The 19,704-nt window shown below is 37.3% G+C and overlaps 1 protein-coding gene and 1 pseudogene across 6 annotated transcripts; one reads left to right on the top strand and one right to left on the bottom strand.

Annotated features, from left to right (window-relative positions):
- Nucleotides 1-210: 210 nt before the first annotated feature.
- Nucleotides 211-1,946, top strand: LOC309959506 (acyl-protein thioesterase 1-like; annotated as a pseudogene). The gene has a single exon. The product of its transcript is annotated as an acyl-protein thioesterase 1-like (transcript).
- Nucleotides 1,947-2,111: 165 nt separating this feature from the next.
- NUDT12 (nudix hydrolase 12) lies at nucleotides 2,112-14,135 on the bottom strand. Of its 5 annotated transcripts, none has more exons than XM_082835664.1 (7): nucleotides 14,056-14,135; nucleotides 11,404-11,615; nucleotides 10,256-10,854; nucleotides 6,671-6,838; nucleotides 5,938-6,051; nucleotides 3,700-3,899; nucleotides 2,112-2,731 (listed from the first exon to the last, which is right to left on the bottom strand). In XM_082835664.1, exons 2-7 carry the CDS (start codon nucleotides 11,607-11,609, stop codon nucleotides 2,621-2,623), a joined length of 1,398 nt encoding a protein of 465 aa, XP_082691790.1. In that variant the 5' UTR covers nucleotides 11,610-11,615; nucleotides 14,056-14,135; the 3' UTR covers nucleotides 2,112-2,620. The 5 variants fall into 5 exon arrangements, with proteins under 5 accessions (XP_082691790.1, XP_082691789.1, XP_082691792.1 ...); XM_082835663.1 differs by having other exon boundaries at nucleotides 14,005-14,109; XM_082835666.1 differs by lacking the exon at nucleotides 14,056-14,135 and adding an exon at nucleotides 13,862-14,032.
- Between the last annotated feature and the right edge of the window lie 5,569 nt (nucleotides 14,136-19,704).

Raw genomic sequence — 19,704 nt, 5'->3', positions numbered from 1 at the left:
TTGTGACGTCCTAAAGCGCATTAAACATTTCTAATCTCACTTGAGGAATAAATGGAATTAGAAATCAATTAGGGCGGGGTCTGAGGGCGGTGCGGCGCCGCGTGGGCGCGCACGCGCCTGAGCGTGCGCCCGTGCGCTGGCGGGATGCGGCGATCGCACCGCTTTCCGCTTCGGACGCGCGGTGGGTCGAGCCGGTGCCTGTGCGGCAATAACACGTCGACCCCGCTGCCCGCCATCGTGCCCGCCGTCCGGAAGGCCTCCGCTGCGGTGATTTTCCTTCAAGGATTGGGAGACACGGGACCGGTTATGTCTGTAACATTAAATATGAACGTGGCCATGCCTACTTGGTTTGACATTTATTGGGCTTTCACCAGATTCACAGGAATTAAGCAGCAGAAAGTGTAAAATCTTTGATAGAGCAAGAGGTGAAGAATGGCATTCCTTCTAACAGAATTATTTTGGGAGGATTTTCTCAAGGAGGAGCTTTATCTCTGTACATGGCACTGACCACACAGCAGAAGCCGGCCGGCGTCACCGCTCTCAGCTGCTGGCTGCCGCTGCGAGCTTCCTTTCCACAGGGTCTTATCAGTGGCGTGAATAGAGACATTTCTATTCTTCAGTGCCATGGAGATTTGGATCCTTTAGTTCCCCTAGTGTTTGGTTCTCCACTGCTGAAAGGCTGAAAACCTTGGTAAATCCAGCCAATGTAACCTTCAAAACCTCTGGAGGCATGATGCACGGTTCATGTCAACAGGAAATGATGGATATTAAGCAGTTCATTGATAAACTCCTACCTCCCATTGATTGACGTCACTAAGAGACCTTGTGGAGAAGTGCACACCAGCATCATCATAGAGTATAAGCTTTTTCCTGTGCCTGATCTTGAAACCTCTGATGTTCGCAGTGTTAAAATGTTTTGCAAATACACACCAATGACACAGACTAAATGAATCTCCTCGTGGGAAATTTATGATCTGTTAAGTTTCTATAGTATGATCCAGAATATACTAGTATTAAAATAGGTGAAGCAGCTAGCTTCTTTCTCCCAAATGTAATTCAGCAAAATAATAAAATACTGCAACCAAATTTTTTATTACATCACTTGAAAATTATTAGTATGCTTAATGAAAACTTGTTCAGGTATAAATGAGCAGTTAAGACAGGTTATGCATGCTGTGACTTCGACTCTGGACTTATTCCCAAATTTGTCACCGTGCAGTATCTGCATTTTTATATATGTGTTCATATGTGCTTAATGATTATAATACATAGTAAGAATGTGTTATTACATTATTCCTAATTATAGGGATAATGCTTCTAAGTGTCATGGCCCTTTTATTTTGGGGACCAGGTTTTTCTTTCCTGAATATAATTTCTATTTAATATTCTTTTTCCTCTCTAGAAATGAAATACGTTCTTTCTTTTTTATCCTTCATAACAGACCAAATATTGCCTACTTGCCATAAACATCTGCTGTCAATACATGCCGTAATTTGACATTCTGAATCACAGACATGATGGCATTGAAAATGTATTTATACTTGTAGAAAGAAACCAGACATCCCTTCAAAGTTTCTGCACTACTTCTTAAACTGGACCTTTGTCTGCAGTTTAGGCCTGCAGAGTTACTAGAATCTTCAGTCCAGGTAACGAGAATAATTCTGTGGTAGTATTCTTCTGTAATTATCTGGAAGAATAATTAGGTCATGTTCTAGTATGTTTTGAAATATTTAAGACTGATCTTACAAACTGTCATTTCTAAGATGATTTGCTCTAAGATGATTCTCCTCGTAGCACAGAGTTTTAGTTTACTTATTTTGCACATAGGTTTGAAACCGACTGCTCTAGGAAATGAACAATCCCATTCAAAGAATCTGCTTTACTTTTATCTGCCAATGGACTTATTTGAAATTTTCACTGTAGTCAGAGAGGATCTTTTTTTTTTTTTTTTTTTTGCGGTACACGGGCCTCTCCCTGCTGTGGCCTCTCCCGTTGCGGAGCACTCCGCTCTGCGGCATGTGAGATCTTCCCGGACCAGGGCACGAACCCGTGTCCCCTGCATCGGCAGGCAGACTCTCAACCACTGTGCCACCAGGGAAGCCCTTAGAGAGGATCTTTTTAGGTTAGTTTTTGTGCAAACATAAAAGTAGCAATTATTTGATTTTAAATAGATTTTTATGGTGTAGTTACCACCCAGGTTAATATGTAGCAAAAATGTACGCTTGATATTTCTGAACTGTTGTTAATTTTTCTGCTTATCCCAACTGACTAGAACACTGTTAGGAATGCTTTATAAATGGGTGCTACTTGATGATGGAAACGATTTTGTATGGACAGTATAGGATGTTAATAATGAAGCCATATGTTTATGTCTGGATTTACAGTTTTTAAACAATCATTTACTAAGTCATTTTGCTTTTATCTTTAAGAATATAAACTATTGTTTCACACATATCAGCAAGATCTAATTTATGGCAAGAAATATTCTGTTGAAATGTTGTGCTGTAATGTGGGAAAATGTAAATCTTTTTCATGGTTTCTATCAGTGTGAAATAAAATTTAATTTTGACTTAAAAAAAAAAGAAATCAATTAGACATAGTCAAAGTTTAGTTATTTGATTTAGAGATTGGGGTTCATTCCAATCCAGTGTTTGATTAGTTGATGTGCAATAGCTCGGCTTGGTGGCACAAAGAATGCCTGCTGCTTCCCTTTGGTCAGAACATCCACAACCTAAAATACACCATAATAAAACGTATTAGGATTTTAAAACTGTCTGTCATACTTAAATACTATTTCTATGCTTATACAATTCAACTAAAATGTAATGACTTTTACAGTGAATAACAACAGGAGAAATAACATCTATATTCAACATGCAAAATTTAGTACACTAGTTTTAGTTGCTTCATTGAGTCAGTGATTCAATTTTTAAAATATTCCAGAAAGACATTTTTCCTGATGAAAATAAGGTTATGAAAAAGCAAAGTATATGCTACACATTTATTTTCAAAGTGAAAATCAACTTTTGGAAAAAATTCCCTTTTATCGTTTTATAAAATTCTGGAAAAAAAATCTAATTTCTACTTTTTTTGAGGTTGAGCATAATATAAAATTAATTTTGTGTAAGCGAAGTCACTAAGGATTTCAGGTCTTCACTACTGTGGAGTATCCATCTGTTTTCTATACAAAGACATTGGGTTATACAAAACACAGACAAGTAATTTATCTTTCATTGTATTACTTAAGGATGAGTTTTAAAAAGTTCTGTGAGTGTATCTGTTATACAGTTTCGTCAGTCTTGTCAAGTACATTTAAAATGAACAAGAACTTTTCAAAACTTATATGCATTTTTACTGATATTTTTTGAGTTACTTGCTTTAATGCTACAAACTAAAATATGTCTAATAATAATATTCCTGCTTCTCATCTCTGAAATAATGTTCACCCATTTTAAGGCCACTGAAAGGTATCATTATCTCAAGGAATGGCATTTGAAATGAGAAAACGGCACAGTCATCATTACTAGAAGAATCTCACAGAAGGAGTTAACAGTGGACACATCAATTACATTGTAATCCAAGAATGATGAGGGGGCCATAGCCATTCATTCAACTTGTTGAAAACATGTATCCTTGCTACATGCCCAAACCAACAGAGTCAGAGAATCAATAGAAGAAGGAAATTAAATTGAACTTCACCTGTTCTCTAGTGAACCAGCGGGCATCCTCTATTTCATTCTTGTCAACTTTAATTTCTTTAGACACTGCCACAGCTAAGCAACCAATCATTAAGGAGGAGGGCATAGGCCATGGTTGACAAGAGACATACTGAACACGGCCAACTTTGACTCCACTTTCTTCTTCTACTTCTCTCCGAACAGCATCTTCTATTGTCTCCCCTAACCAAATGGGGCAAAAGAACAAGTAGCTGATGAACATACCCTGGACATTTTGTGCTCCAAATGGTTCAAACATTTGGAAAACACTTTGGACAGAAACCCAATTCAAAGAATCAGAAAGCAGAAGCCTAAAACGAGATTGGAATTCAAGAAACATTATTTCTTTTTTTTGGCGGTACTCGGGCCTCTCACTGTTGTGGCCTCTCCCGTTGCGGAGCACGGGGTCCAGACGTGCAGGCTCAGCGGCCATGGCTCACGGGCCCAGCCGCTCCGCGGCATGTGGGATCTTCCCAGACCGGGGCACGAACCCGTGTCCCCTGCATCGGCAGGCAGACTCTCAACCACTGCGCCACCAGGGAAGCCCAAGAAACATTATTTCTTATATGACTACCTACAGAATCAAAATGCCAAGAAACTTTTCATTTCATAAAGGTCTAAACTTGTTATATTTTAAAAATTATAACATCTACGACTATCCAGCACCTACTTACTGTTGGCTAAACACTATGCAAACACTTTATATATTATGTTGTTTATGTAGCTAACCTTTTCCTCACTAAAATCTCGAAACATTTTTTTATGTTGTCAAACAATTATTGCAGATAACTCTTTTCCAAAGAGTTAAAAACTACAATTTTAAAAACAGCATACAATGAAACTCATTATTTTTCTCTTACCAAATGATTATTTTTCTCTATATAATTGTTGACCCAGCTATAATAAAGTAATGCCTATAAATGTAATTTATATTTCTGATTTGTTGAAACTGAGAATTAGAATAAAGGGAATACTTTCTAAGTTAAATTTATCTGAAAGTTTAGAAATAGTTTGCTATTTAAATACAGCTTTCTATTTCAAATAGATTGGTAAATTTCCTATATTAAAATTAATTTATATTCATAAAATTAGTGAAAAGATAACTCATAGACTAGCATAAAATATTTGTAAGACCAAACTAAAGATTAGCATACAACACATATTTAAAAACCCCTAAAATCAGTAAGAAAAAAAGATCAACAACCAAAACAAAAATAGGCAAAGAAGCTAAAAATGTAAAATTCAGGGAAAAAGAAACTGGATGCCTAATACATATCTGAAAAAAGATGCTCCATCAGCAGGGAAATAAAAATTAAAACGACAATGACATAACCATTTCATAACCATCAGAATGGCAAATAAAAATCTTGATATTCCTAACCTGGTGAAGATGAGGAATAATAGACATTTCATGTACTTCCAGAGGGAGTGTAAATTGGTAGGAACACTTCAGAAAACAACTTGGCAATATGTGGAAAAGATTAAGATGCTCATATTCTATGAGCTAGCAATTCTACTCTCAGATATACACCCTATGGAGGCTTATACCACTCCTTGCAAATGTGTACAAGGAGTAGTTCAAGATTATTCACTGCAGTGTTGTTTGTAATAGTAAAAGCTTTGAAATAAACTAAATGTCCAACAGCAGAATTGGATAAATGAATTGCAGAATATTCATAAATGGAAGGCTATACAGCAGTTAAAAAAAATGACCTAGAGCTACTTAGAGGCAGCATAGAAATTAACAGCATGGACTCAGAGCCAAACTGCCCAGGTTTGAATCCCTGCCCTATCACTTACTAGCTGTTTGATCCTGGGCAAGTTATTCAGCCCCTGTACCTTAGTGCCCCATCTGTAAAACTGCTGAAATACCACCTACTTTATAACTTTGTATGAGGATCACATGATTGAATACAAAGAAAGCCTTCAGGAAAGTGTGGCACTACATATGTTTAGTACTATTATTATCTATCAATGTAGATTAATATTGGAAGTTGAGATTAAACGTGTTAATTAGATATATTAATTCATTTATTCCGCAAATATTTACTGAACTACTATAACATATCAGGCATATGCTCTAAAGGTTTAGGATAGAGCAATAAATAAAACAAAGTCCTTGCCTTTATGGAACTTACTTCTCAAATGCTGTCCAAACTTTTTATTTAGAAATTATAAGTTAAATGAAAATTACTATAAAAATTATTAAGAAAAGGCTTACCAGGTTCAATAAATCCAGCAAGGCAGGTAAACATGCCTGGAGGAAATCTTTTCTGCCTGCCTAAAAGACATTTGGTCCCATCTGGATGAATAACTTGCATGATTACTACTGGATCTGTTTAAAAAAAAAAATCAGATGTATGAATGACAGGAAAAAATAATTTAGACTCACTGTGTAAAGTCACTGTCTAGTAGGATAATAAAAACATGCATCTCCTGTAATCACAACTGAGAACCGGTAATCAAATGTAAAAGGCTCCTAAGCAGCAAACATATATGTCACTAATGCACCATGCACTTTACTCCCAGGAGACCTCCTCAGGTGTTGCTGAGTCTATCCTTTTTTCACACAACTTTAAAGGGCTGGGTTATCAGATTTCTAATTCCACAGCCAACTCAAAGCACCAATTAGGAGGAGAGAAAGTACAGGCAGACACCAGCAGTAATGAGAAGCTAGCTCCAGGCTCTACTGCTTTGGTGATGCCACAAGCAGGTATTTTGAAATCATGTATCTCAATGCATGAAATTCATGCTGATTAACCCAGGGTTAAGAAGGGTAGTAAAAGTCATCAAAGTATGCAATACTTTAATAATTATAGTCTTAATAGTTAAATTAAACATGCTTTCAATAAAAAGGTAAGCCCCTCAGCAACTCAAAATCTTGTCTTTCCAGAATGCCTTATTCCCTAAGATTTCCAGATGGCTGAGGTTTCACTGTAAAAGAAAAGGCTTACCAACTCTTGGATATGATGTATTGTGAACACCATGGAGGCTAGGACAGTCTTCTTTTAAGCATACTCTTTTATAGCCACCTTCTTCAATTTTAGTTGCACTTCCACAGGTTGGGCAGAACTTATATCGACTGTGCCAGGCGAGGACAGATCTTGCTTGAGCTACAACCCCTACGAGAGAAGCAAGAGAAGTTTTACTTCTGTGACAAACTGTAAACAAATTAATATAGAAGTAAAATATTCTTAGGTCATAATAAAGATGTACACTGTATTTTCTGAATAGCTGTGTGCTCAAGGGTTTTATTATTCCTATTTTTATGATCTGTATCTTTCTTTTAAAGTAAAAGATTTAATTCTACAGATGACAAATGAAAATTAGATTTACCTTTAATTTGGACTAATAAAATATTGTCTCTCATATAACTCTCATATAAGATAGATATACTGGGACTTCCCCGGTGGCTCAGTTGTTAAGAATCTGCCTGCTAATGCAGGGGACATGGGTTCGATCCCTGGTCCAGGAAGATCCCACATGCCGCAGAGCAACTAAGCCTGTGCACTACAACTACTGAGCCTGCGCTCTAGAGCCCGCAAGCCACAACTACTGAGCCCGCATGCCACAACTACTGCAACTTGCGCACCTAGAGCCCATGCTCTCCAACAAGAAAAGCCACTGCAATAAGAATCACGTGCACTGCAATGAAGAGTAGCCCCCGCTTGCCGCAACTAGAGAAAGTCCGCGCGCTGCAACGAAGACCCAATGCAGCCAAAAATAAGTAAATAAAATAAATAAATTTATTTAAAAAAGATAGAGGTACTAACATCTGTATACACTGTATTAGTTTCGGCATTTACTATAGGTGATTTGTAAATTTTGGATATGCATGACTCTAGCGTATAGTGACTTTACAAATAGTGACTTTACAATAGTGACTTTTATAAAAATACACTACAAAGACAGTTCTTAACTTAGATTTGGGCCATAAAGACAATATTACTAGGAAACTGTAGGTACCCATCTCTACTTTCCTTGGGACTAAGACAATACTGGACTGTGTCACTATGGAACATACTCTGTTTACAACTAGAAACTACACAGAATAATTTTTTAAAAATATTGTGTTTACAACTTTTGTGATTAACTTTGTTTATGACAAAAATGCCTAATAGAATAAATCTTAGAATATGTACACTTTGTCTACAGCCTTTACCCTGATACTTCAAAAAAGAATTAATATGGCCTGACCAAAAATACTAGAATTGGGGCAATAAGCGTAGAAATGCTACATTTCAAATGCCTGACAAAACCTCTCTCCTAAAATAGATTATTCGGTCTAAGGATTTTGGAATAAACAAAACAATCAGAAACAGCAATAACAACATTTTAAACTAGGAAAAATGCAACTAATAAACCATAAATAAAAACAAATGTAACACTGACATTCAGTGAACCATAGGCAACATTAAATATCTGCCTGCTCTGTTACCATGTATTATGTAATTTACCTCAAGGTATCGCAGTATTTCAGTATCATCACAATACAAAAAGCTAACACTTGGGCTTCCCTAGTGGTGCAGTGGTTGAGAGTCCGCCTGCTGATGCAGGGGACAGGGGTTCGTGCCCCGGTCCGGGAAGATCCCACATGCCGTGGAGCGGCTGGGCCCGTGAGCCATGGCCGCTGAGCCTGTGCGTCTGGAGCCTGTGCTCCGCAACGGGAGAGGCCACAACAGTGAGAGGCCCACATAGCGGGGGGGGAAAAAAAAAAAAAAAAAGCTAACATTTATTGAGTACTTACTATGTGTCAAGCACCTGGCAAAGATCTTTACATACATTATCTTATTTAATGTTTAGAGCAACACTATAATGTAGGTACTATTATTATCCTCATTTTTGGGAGGAGGAAACTGAGGCAGACAGAGGTTAAGTATCTATGTAAGGTTACAAAGCAGCTGAGTAAAACAGCCTCAGTTTCCTTACTAGCTTTTTTTTAAAGATCCTTTTGATCTTAAAATTATATATACAGCTTCAAAGAAAGGATATTTTCTTTTTAAAAGTGTTGTGTTTTTTCCACAGATGTGGGGAATAAAACATACCACCCCAGATTTTGGGATGAGTGCTAAGAAGTCTCTGGAAGAGCCTACCAGATCGCCTAAGAGAATGTGGACATTGAGAAGTGACCCCTTCCTCACCTCTCATTAACTCATCAGTCTACTGTAATATACCTTCTATTCCACTGACACTCCTCTCATCAAATTCATCAACAGCTTCATGTTATCAAACCAAAGATTCTTAAAAAAAAAAAAATCTTTGTCATCTTACTCAAATTCTCAGCAGCATTCAATATATTTGACTACTAACGCCAAGAAATACTTTGCTCTCTTGGTTTCCATGAGCACATTCTCCTGTTTTCTTACCTTATGGCCGCACTGTCAACATCATCTTTGATGGCTCCTCTCCTATCTGACCTCTAAATTTAGGGGGATTCAGGTTCTTTGTTTTGCTTGCTCTCAACTCTCTAAGTAATCTCAGAAATTTCCTGGGATTTAAATACCACCTTTGTGTTGATGACTGCCATACAGGTATATTCCAGTTCCTCTCCTTAGTTCCAGATTCTATTTCCCTTCTCTGAAAGTTAACATGCCCAAAGTGAAAATCTTGATTTACTTCAAGTCTGTCCTGCTTCCCTCACTCTACCCATCATTCTATATTATTTTATCAAGAAAGAGTACTACTATCTACCAAATTACTAAAGTCTCAAACTTAGCAGTCATTCTTGATCTTTTCTTTCATTATTATATACCCCATACCCACTCCATTAGCAAGTACCGCTGATTTGCTCTCCAAAATATATCTTGAATGTACCACTTTTCCTCCATCTCCCCTATTATCATCTTAACAACTCAGACGTAGTCTAGGTTACCAGCATCTCTTTCTCACTTATAAGTCTCAACCTACTGTTCAAGCCCTATCAGTTCTACCTCCTGAATATCGCAAACTCTCCCTTTCTCTCTACTCCACTAATCCAAGCCACTGCAATCTCTTACCTGGGCTACTGTAATCTCCAGTCCCCTATTAATAGGACTCCTGACTTCCACACTTAATTATCTACAGTTCATGATCTACAAAGCAGCCAGAGTGAGGTTTTTTTTTTTTTTTTTAAACCTAGGCCAGGTTATAACATTTAAATGGAATTTAGAATAAAATCCCTCATTCTTACCATGATATATATGACCCCACATGAACTGGCATAGCAAGCAACAGACAGCAAAGCAAAACAGTCAAGGTCTTTGCCATTATGCTCAGTGTACAGCAGGCACTCAATAATCATTCACTAAAAAATCAAGTGAAACCAGTATGCATTAGGGTTAATTCTGGGGAAACTAATCCTGGCTGATTAAAACTGCTGTAACCACTCGGGAGAGTAGTCCTCTAGGGTGAGAACTTTAGGAAGTTTCTAATGAAGACAGCCTAATTTCATTGCTTCCTGGAAAGAGTGTGCTTCCTAGAAATTGTGGATACATGCAATTTCAATCCAGTACCAAAAATCAGATTATTACCAATACAAGTAAACAGTGTTCACTTCTTACCAGCTTCTTTTTCTTTCAATTGCAGAAGAGCTGGCATTGGAGGATGAAGAAAATAGCAATTTTCATGTCTTTGCTTAAATTCTTCAGCAGCAACAGGATCTATACCTAAAGCAAACCAGGCAACCAACGCATCTTTTTCTGCATCTTTTTCTTGTGAGACTTCCCCAGCATAATTAAATAACTCTTTTTTCATTTCAAGTTCTACTCCAAGGAAAATCAAGGTGATCTTCTCAGGCTGAGCCAAATAATCCTTTATATCTGTGTAGTTCAGCTGACAAAGCCTGACTTCCGGCTGTTGGAAACTTTCTTCATTGCCACCTAGAGTAACCAAGGGATTTAAATCTGAGAAAAGGATATAAACTGTGGCTGGATGGCTTTCTTTTGCTAACAGCCAGTCAGAATTATTTCTTTTTTCACTTTTCCGGTCCAGTAGTGTCTTGCTAAAATAATTTTCACATTCTTCCATTTCACTGGTTAGGAACCAAGGCTTCTTCCCACCTTTAGCATTAGCTAGTAAATTAGCTATATGCTTATAACCCCAAAATTTAGCAATATCCAGTGCAGTCTGCCTTGATTTATTGATAATGGATCTGTCGCACCTATGGATGGAAGCAAAAAAGTAAAGAAACATTTTCTTCAGTATTTATTACAATATTTCCAGATGTACGTGATAGCCCCTCTATTTAATAATTGCATATATTTCTTTTTGTTTTAGCACATAATATACTAATGGAAAGGTAAAAGAGACAATCATAAATGATTAAAAGTTAGAGACAGCAGATATTTAAAATTTCTGGAAGATTATTTATAAAATTAAAAAAGCATACGTTTTGTGTGCTATAATGAGATATTAAATTTTTACAAGGAGTTTTCTATAGTCATAGTGGGTAGATTTACACATTCTATTTGGGAGAAAAAAATTAATTTAACTCAATTTCTTTGCTGTTAAGTATGAAGAGTTAATTTCCCAATTAAAAAAAGTTAAAAATTTTTAATTAGAAATTATGCTATTATATAACAAGACTGTTCAATGAGTTATTTACAAGCCCAATGTTATAAATATGGCTATAAGAAAAATTTAAAAGAAAATACGTAAACCAGAAATTAAACCAGACACTCCTTCAGGTGGTACAGCCTAAAATGTTTACCCTTTCTCAAGCAGAAACTGGACAACATCTGGGTGCCCATTCCTTGCAGCATACATTAAAGCAGTCCAGCCATTTTCAGAAGTTTCATTGAGAAGAGATGGAGAATGACTGAGCATTACTGTTAACCTGGCAATATCTCCTTCTGCAGCTGAACAGTGAAATTGGGATGTAATTTCTTGGTTTGGACTTCTTTTTACAGAAGACATTTCTTCCTTAAAATAGGAAAATAGGAAAAAAAACTCATTTGCAATTGCTTTCTTGTATCAATGATTGACCATTATCAGGGTGCTGATATAATTAGAATATTAGTTATGGTTTCTAAAACAATATACTCTTAAAAAGGTAACTAGTAGTCAACTGTCATCACAGCATAATTTCAAAACTGTTATCAGTTGAGAATTTTAAATATAATTCAACATGGGGGATGTATAAAATAATGTATAAAGAACTTCGGTGGAATACAGTTGAAGGGGGTGACATCATTGGGAGGGGGAATAAGGTAACAGACATTACAAAGAGGAACGTGTATTTCAGGCAAACCAGAGGGACTTCAATATGGATCAGGGCATGAGCGGAGTTAAAGCAAGCAGACAGAAATAAAGACAGATGTTTTCAGCAGATGCCAAGTAGTATTCTTAGAATCTGTGGTACTAGAAACAGATCTGTCCTCTCAGGGAAATTATGATCCTATTCAAAAAGCTACGTTTCACATGAAAAAAATTTATTGCTTTACCTTGCATAGTTAATTCTGCTAATCCATCAGGGAATGATTTTTGCTCATGGTGTGAGGTAGGGGTCACGATACATTTTATCCCAATAGATAATCCATTTGCCTCAGCATCTTTCTTGAATTCAGTATCTTTGTCCCATTACATTGCAGTATTATCCTTTTCACAAATGAGATGACCATATATTTTGGACCTATTATTGGACACTGTTCTATTGGTCACTTTGACTATACTTGAATCACAGAAGCTTTTAAAACCATTAACTTTGTCTGCTTTGTTACTGTTATTTCAGTAAAAAAGAAAATAATTGGTTCCATACCTTTTAATAAATGTTGCCTAATTGTGGACTGAATGTGGTAGGGCACAAACTGAGCTTTTGTGTTTGTGTGGGTGGAAATGGTTCATATTTCAGTTGTCTATAAACTTCTCAAAGTACTTTCTGTAAGGTATGTTTTTTTTTTTCTATGAAATTCTATTAAGAAAAGATTTGGGATTCTAACTAGGTTTCTACCATTCTGAGCATAAGGTATTGAGGCTAAAGAGAAAGAAAGGTTATAATCCATAATTTTTGACAGCAGTTGTCTCTAGGGTTCTGACACTGCAATTTTGTTGATCAGTTGTGTAGTAGGAATAGCATGACAATATAAAAAGAAAAAAGTGGGCTTTGTGACTGTTTACCTTACCTATTTATATCTTTCTGCTACCTATAAATAGGTCAAAACTACTCACAGGAATAGAAACAAAATATTGAAATTCTGTATACAACTTAAAGTAGGAGTGACTTCTAGATTAGAAAACAATTTTTTATTTCTTTTGATTTACTCTAGAATTTACTTCACCATTCTCTTCATATTAAGATTCCTAAATGCTTTAAAAACATTATGAATAACGAAAGCTACAACTTTTCAGGACTTTATTTTGCACTGCTGTATACTGACTCATGTATGGTCTCCCTTTAAAGTTGCCTTTTCCTTAAAATCATCTCATACAGGTTCTTCAGTTAGGTTTACTTCAGGCAATATTTAAGTCATGGTCACTTCCTTACCTTCTCCACAGCCCACTCAGTGCAGGTTGACTGCAAAACTGGCCTCCAAAAATATAGTTCCATTCGCTACCCCCAGCGCAATGCTTATGCATACAGTAGTCTCAGGTGAAAAGAAGTGGAAAATGCACTTTCTCCCTTAGCTTTCTCAGCAGAAAAGCCATCTAGAAATAGAACCATTACTCATTCCAGAAGAGCACACAGTCTAAAGTCCACCTCTACTGTTTGATTTACTTTTTCACTTCTCATTGTCAGGTTCTCCTGAAGGTAAGGATTTGAAGGCAGGATGAGGTGATTCAGTTAGCTAAATGCTGCCCTTGCTGTCCAAGAACACGGACTATCCTGAGAAGTCATTTTAAAGAATCTTGAGTTTAAAGAGTCTTAGATTTAGCCAAACGAACATCCATTTTTACTGATGTGTACCCCGGTGCCCCTGACTGGTCCAAGGTCACATGGCTCAAGAGACAGGGCAGACCTCAAATACAGCTTTGTCACTTAAGTCACCGACAATTATTTCTTGGGCGTTCAAGAGGGCCATCTAACCAACCAAGCGCCACCCATTGCACGGTCTCTCCAATGTCTCCAAACAGTCAAATACCTTGAGAGTTTATTCCCTTGGCACTACTGTGAGATTACTTTTATTTAAAAACGTGAAAGCACACATGAAGCAGCACTTCTTTTTCCCCACCTCAAAGACTGCGCTGGATCGGCTGAGCCCCCAGCCCAGTCCCCGGCGCCTGGGCTGCAAGTCCAAGCGCGAGGCTGCGCCACACCACCCAGCAGGGAAGGGCCCGACAGCGTGGAGACCCGAGAGCACAGAGAACTGGTTACCAGCTCCAGAAGCGGCACTGGGCCGACTAACTCGCCGCTGCTGCTACTAACCCACAGGTGACCAGAATAGAAGAATGCAGGCTGTACTCGAGGATCCAGGAAACCCCCACGCTCGCTCTCCCCGGCGCCGGATGGAGCCTCTCAAACTTCCGGCGAGGGGCCGGTGTCCTCGCACGGCTTTATGGGAGGTGTAGTTTGAAGATCACGGACTGAGAGATTCGAGAAGGCTCGGGGCTTGGCGGATAGAGGCTTTGGGGAGCTGGGGCAGGAGGTCCCAGCTGAGAGCACCGGCTTCCTAATGGTGAGTGAAGGGCTGTTTGGTTTGGTTTTGTTTTTTTCCCGGTGAGACCGAGATGTGTAGAGCGATGAAAAATTGTAGGTCTGTGGAAACGGTTTTAAGTTCTCCAGAATTTCACATCTAGCCCCCACAAGCTTCTCTCGGATATAGTTCAGTGCGTTGGAGTGTTCAAAGCATTCTTTCTTGTTAGATAAACCTGGAATATTGGTTGGACCAAGTCGTTCCAGTATATGACTTTAAACAGGTTATTCGCCTCGAACCTCAATCACCTCGTATGAGAAATGAGACCATGTGTTGATGCCTACCTCATTAAGTAGTCCTCTAAAAAGTTTATGTCAGTCGCCCAAGTTTAAATAGAATAACATATGTACACACAACGCAATTATTATTGTTACTGTTATTTTTTATTTAATTTCCCGTGTTTTCGTACTCCAAAACCTACACAAGTTAAGTGAGTTCGAAATTACAAAGCTCGGCGTTGTTAGTCGTCTAACTCCCAGATCAGGTATTTTTTCTTTACTAAATTGCCCACTTGGCATTCAGTAACAGTTAAGGAGTCTCAGGGTTGACCATTGCTTCCTACCCCGATTTTAGGCATTGGAAGTTCTTTCTTTTCTCAGTGGAGTTTTTACGTGTGCGCCGACATTGTACTTCCATAACTACTTTTTTATAACTTTGTTCTATGTTTCTTTCTGTGAGTAGTTGTCTTCAGTCTTTAATGATTTCAGTGATGAGGCAGGAGGTCAGAAATACTTTAAGTTAACTCACTTGGAATACCCAATCTCTGTATTCAAACATATCTTAAATAAGTTGGTTAACGAACACACCTATATAAATTAGCTAAACAATGATTAATATATAGCCCTCTTTCCAGCCCTTTGGATTCTTTTGAAGTAAATTCCAGACATCATATTATTTTATTGATAAATATATAAGATTAAGCTTTCTGGAATTATGAATATATATCTAAAATATAAAAGGGCTTTTAAAAAGAACATAACTGCAATATGATTAGTACACTTAAAATTTTAACAGTACTGTAATATCATAAAAGAGACATGCAATGTCAAATTTAATTGTCTTAAATTTTATTCCATATTTTACAATTGATTTACTGAAATCAAGACCTAAACAAAGTCTCCACATTACTTTTGATGTATTTATTTATTTATTTTTTTGCGGTACGCGGGCCTCTCACAGCTGTGGCCTCTCCCGTTGTGGAGCACAGGCTCCGGACGCGCAGGCTCAGCGGCCATGGCTCACGGGCCCAGCTGCTCCGCGGCATGTGGGATCCTCCCGGACCGGGGCACGAACCCGTGTCCCCTGCATCGGCAGGCGGACCCTCAACCACTGCGCCACCAGGGAGGCCTACTTTTGATGTATTTCAATCTATGATCATGTAGAATTTCGTGCATTCTGAATTTTGCAAATTGTATGGATACCTATGATGTCCTTTCTCCTGTCTTTTTTTAAACTGGTAGTTAAATCTACAGGATTATTCAGATTGAGGGGTTTTTGTTTTTTCCCCTGAAAAGACTTCATAGGTGTTACTGTTTACTTTCTACTGCATTACTTTAAGAGACATACACTATCTGGTTATCTTTCTGTCATGTTATGGTTGGTTATTGGGTTCAGATGTTGTCAACCTGATAAAGTTTATGATAAACAGCATAAATTCTCCTTCGCCTTTTTAGCTAATAGTTTTAGCAGCCATTGATGACTGCTATGTCCATGATTTCATTAGGAGGTGCAAAATAGCAATATTCTTATTTGATCATTAATTCTACCTTTACTAACAGAAATTCTTTTATAATAAAGAACTTTACATTTTTAAGTATTTGTACAGTTTTTATAGGAAGAGTAAGATAAATGTGTGATTTTTCTCCTTTATTTCTTAGTTTTCAGCATGAGTTAGTTCCCTTGTCACCTTCAGGTTTTTAAGTATATTTATGAACTCATGGATGTTAAAAATTTTAATATATATCTATAATATTTATTACTTTAATGCTCAAATTGTTTCTTCTTTGGCCAGTGGGAACTCCCTCAGGTGGGCTCCTGAATTCTTGTGACCAGGCCACTGTAGTGTTTGATAGTTTACTTCCTTTCTGGCATAACGAAATGTTTTTAGACTGATTTTGTAAATATTCTGCACATTCCTGGATTCAGCCCTTTCTCCAAGGAGCATTGGTTCCTTTTAGTAAGAAATGGTATTTAGATACCACAGCCTTTGTACTTGGGGTGCTCATTGCTAATGGGGTACTAAATACTTCTCTGCATGTAATCCTCTTTTAGGGAAGTTGAATAGATACAGATCCTATCCAATAGGAGTCTATATTCCAGGGGCAGTAATGCTGCCAACGTAGATATTAATGCCATAATGTTTTCATTTTATTACTTTCCCATTTAGAAACTTAAAGGTTCCTCAGTACCTAGGATAAAAAGTTGAAATTCTTTAGATTAGCATTAGGTACCTTCCTTAATATGGACCCAGTGTATATTTTTAGCTATATTTTCCCAAGAATATTCTGTATAAATTGTCTCTCTGATCCTGCCAAACTGGCTTATAACTGACCTAGGTAGGATACGTCTTATTCTTCCTTTCCTCAATACTTTTGCTCAGGCCACTTTTCCTAACTTAAATGTTTTCCCTTAACTAAATCCAACCCATTCCTCAAAGCCCATCTCAAGTCCCTCTTCTCTTTGTTCTTCTAGATCATTCCTGACCATATCATTCCTGACCATATGATTTCAGTTTACCACCAGCATTCCCTTTCTCTTGCCACTTCAGTGTATGCTAGCCTTTCTTCTAGCTGCCAGCAATAGTATTATTATTGTTATTTTTTTGGCCTGAGGGCCTTTTCTTGTCACCAAATCCCACTTTGTCTTCCTGCTCAGTAGATCAGAAATGCCAGATAAGTAATACTGCCTGGGAGCAGCCCTAAGCTGATGACTGACATGAGTGAGTATATAAATACCTCAGCCTTTCTCAGTCTTTCACTACACTGGCTACACTGTTCTAGACTGGCTACCAGATTCCCCCAGTGGGATTAGGTTCTTTTTATCTACAATGGACACTTGATTAATAACCAACCCTTTATTGATGGTTTTCCCTTCCCTGTCTCACTTCCAACCTCCCTTACTATTGTTTCCTCCTAGTTAACCAATTGCATGTGAATCCTTGTCTCAGGATTTGATTCTGGGCAAAACTAAACTAAGACAAGGATTTTTCCTTCTTTGAATTCATAACCTCTATTATATAGTAGTTAGCTTCCTCTGCATAACTTGAGAGAATCATTAAATAAACAAATCACTATTACCACTCATCCTGGAACACATTCCTTTTTGTTTTGTATATTAGAGTCAGTGTTATTGCAAATCAATGCATGGAATTTGGATTGATTGCCTTTGAGTCAAATAGTTTGGAGTTCAAATTTGAAATCACTGTTTTCTCTGCTCATCCATTGCATCAATTTCCAAAATGGTTTATCCCTCCTTATTGCCAGACCTCTAAGACCTCATGGACCCTTTGTTGCAGTTTTTAGTTTTAGCTGTTTTTAGATGCTTAAACTTTTTCTTTTAGTTTTGGCACCCTGCTAGTGAATGTTGTGTGTAATACATAGACTATTTCTTAAGACAGAAATATGCCAGCCGTTTCCTGCAAATTTAGTGAAAATCTGTCTAGTCAATTTTCCTTCAACTAGATAGAAACTTTATTTTATGAACAACATATAAATAAATGTTTATGTAGGTAATTTTACTTGGTGATTAATTTTATATTACCTGGAGATATGTCTCATTATTGCCACATATTGCTTTTAAATTTTTGTATTAATACTTCATATATTTTTGCCTTTTTCTCTAATAGATTTTATTTTATAAGTGAAGAGAGTCTAATTTAAAAAAAATTTTCTACAGTGATAGCTGCTTTTCTTTCACGTGTAAGGACAGTTAATAAAAGTTGGTGGTTGATAATGAGATATGCTGGGAACTGTGCTTTAAACAATTTAGAGGTGAATTAAAAAAAAGTGAAGGTCCCTTGAACTCTACATAAGGTCTTTGATATAAAATAATGTCACATGTAATTACAGATAGGGATCTAATTTACATACATCATACACATATTCTACATTCTTGAATACACCAAGTTTGCTCTGGACTTTGGGATAGCTGGTCCCTCTTTTAAAAATACTCCTCTCTTAGATTTTCTAATTGTAGGCTCCTTTTTGCTATTCATGGGTTGTTCAAATGTCACCTTTGTAGAGGGCTTCCCTGATGACCTAGTTTACAGTAGCTCTCCCACTGATATTTTGTTTCTGGTATTCTTGTTTTTGATATTTCTTGTTTCTGTTCTTTATTTATTGTTTGTCCCTCTTAGAATGTAAACTACTACATGAGAAGGTCCTCATTTGTCTCATTTACTTCTGTTTTCCCAGGATCTGTAATTTTGATTGGCATATAGGAAACATTCAGTTAATATTTGTTGATGTTAAGTAAATGGTTGCTCTCTTATTAAGTCAAATGTATTTTTGATGTTGCTACCATACCTTGGAAATTAGAACTTCTCAAATGGCATGCATCTGACTTTCTGTGGTTATGTTTGTGTGTTTACGGAATTTAGTCAGGAAAATAATATCTGGTTGTTCCTTTCAGGGAGCTCATTGCCTAATGAAGTAAAACAGATGATAAACTATTACATTTTCTATGATAGAGTGAAGACAAAGTAGAGAGCACATTATGGGTACCCAATCTACACTTACATGGCAGGGTTAGAAAAGGTACACTGGAGACCTAAAGTTCTTACCCCTGTCTTATTCTTCTCTTCTTCCAGATCTGGGAAGAGGATATGGCCCGTGTTCCTTAAAGCTAGTTATGCCTTGTGATTAGTTATAGCTAATGCAAAGTGGATAGAAGTGGTGCTCTTCTGGGCCAAAGTAGTTACGAAATGGTACATTGTGCTCCAGATCTTTTTTACCCTATTATGGTAATCTGGGTGTGGCATGTTAAGATGACCAAGTCACAAGGAGATAGGACTGGCATTTACCCTAGGGAGGGAGCTACTTTGGAGAGCTATCAGACTTGCAGTGGATTTTGCATAAGTAAGAAATAAATTTTTGTGGTGTGAGCCTCTGAAATTTCAGGGTTAAGTTGCTACCTGGCCATAACAGGTCTATTCTGAGTAATACAGAAAACAGTGAGGAGGTAACCTCTGAACTGAGCTTTGAAGGGCCAGGAAATGAAAGAACAGAATCTGTTTGTCAGGGATTCTTCCTTTCCTCCTTGCCTGGGTAGAACCTGAACTCTTAAAAGAGTAGGAGCAAACTTAGAGATAAAAGTAGGTTAGTAGTCCAGATTTTAAGGAAGTATTAGAGTCCACTAAGTGTCAGATATGTCAGAAAAACACA

Source organism: Leucopleurus acutus (genome assembly GCF_964270905.1).
Source record: "Leucopleurus acutus genome assembly, chromosome: 3".
Taxonomy (NCBI): domain Eukaryota; kingdom Metazoa; phylum Chordata; class Mammalia; order Artiodactyla; family Delphinidae; genus Leucopleurus; species Leucopleurus acutus.
The sequence above is the reverse complement of the archived record's forward strand: the minus strand, read 5'-3'. Positions and strand labels throughout refer to the sequence as shown.

Excerpts from the sequence above, each read along its gene's own strand:
- NUDT12 (XM_082835662.1), bottom strand. The coding sequence starts at position 13,239 with ATGGAACTATATTTTTGGAGGCCAGTTTTGCAGTCAACCTGCACTGAG. Across the intron at positions 11,616-13,176 it reads CTGAGTGGGCTGTGGAGAAG|GAAGAAATGTCTTCTGTAAA; the intron begins GTAAGGAAGTGA and ends TCCTATTTTAAG. Across the intron at positions 3,900-5,937 it reads TGCTGGATTTATTGAACCTG|GGGAGACAATAGAAGATGCT; the intron begins GTAAGCCTTTTC and ends CCATTTGGTTAG.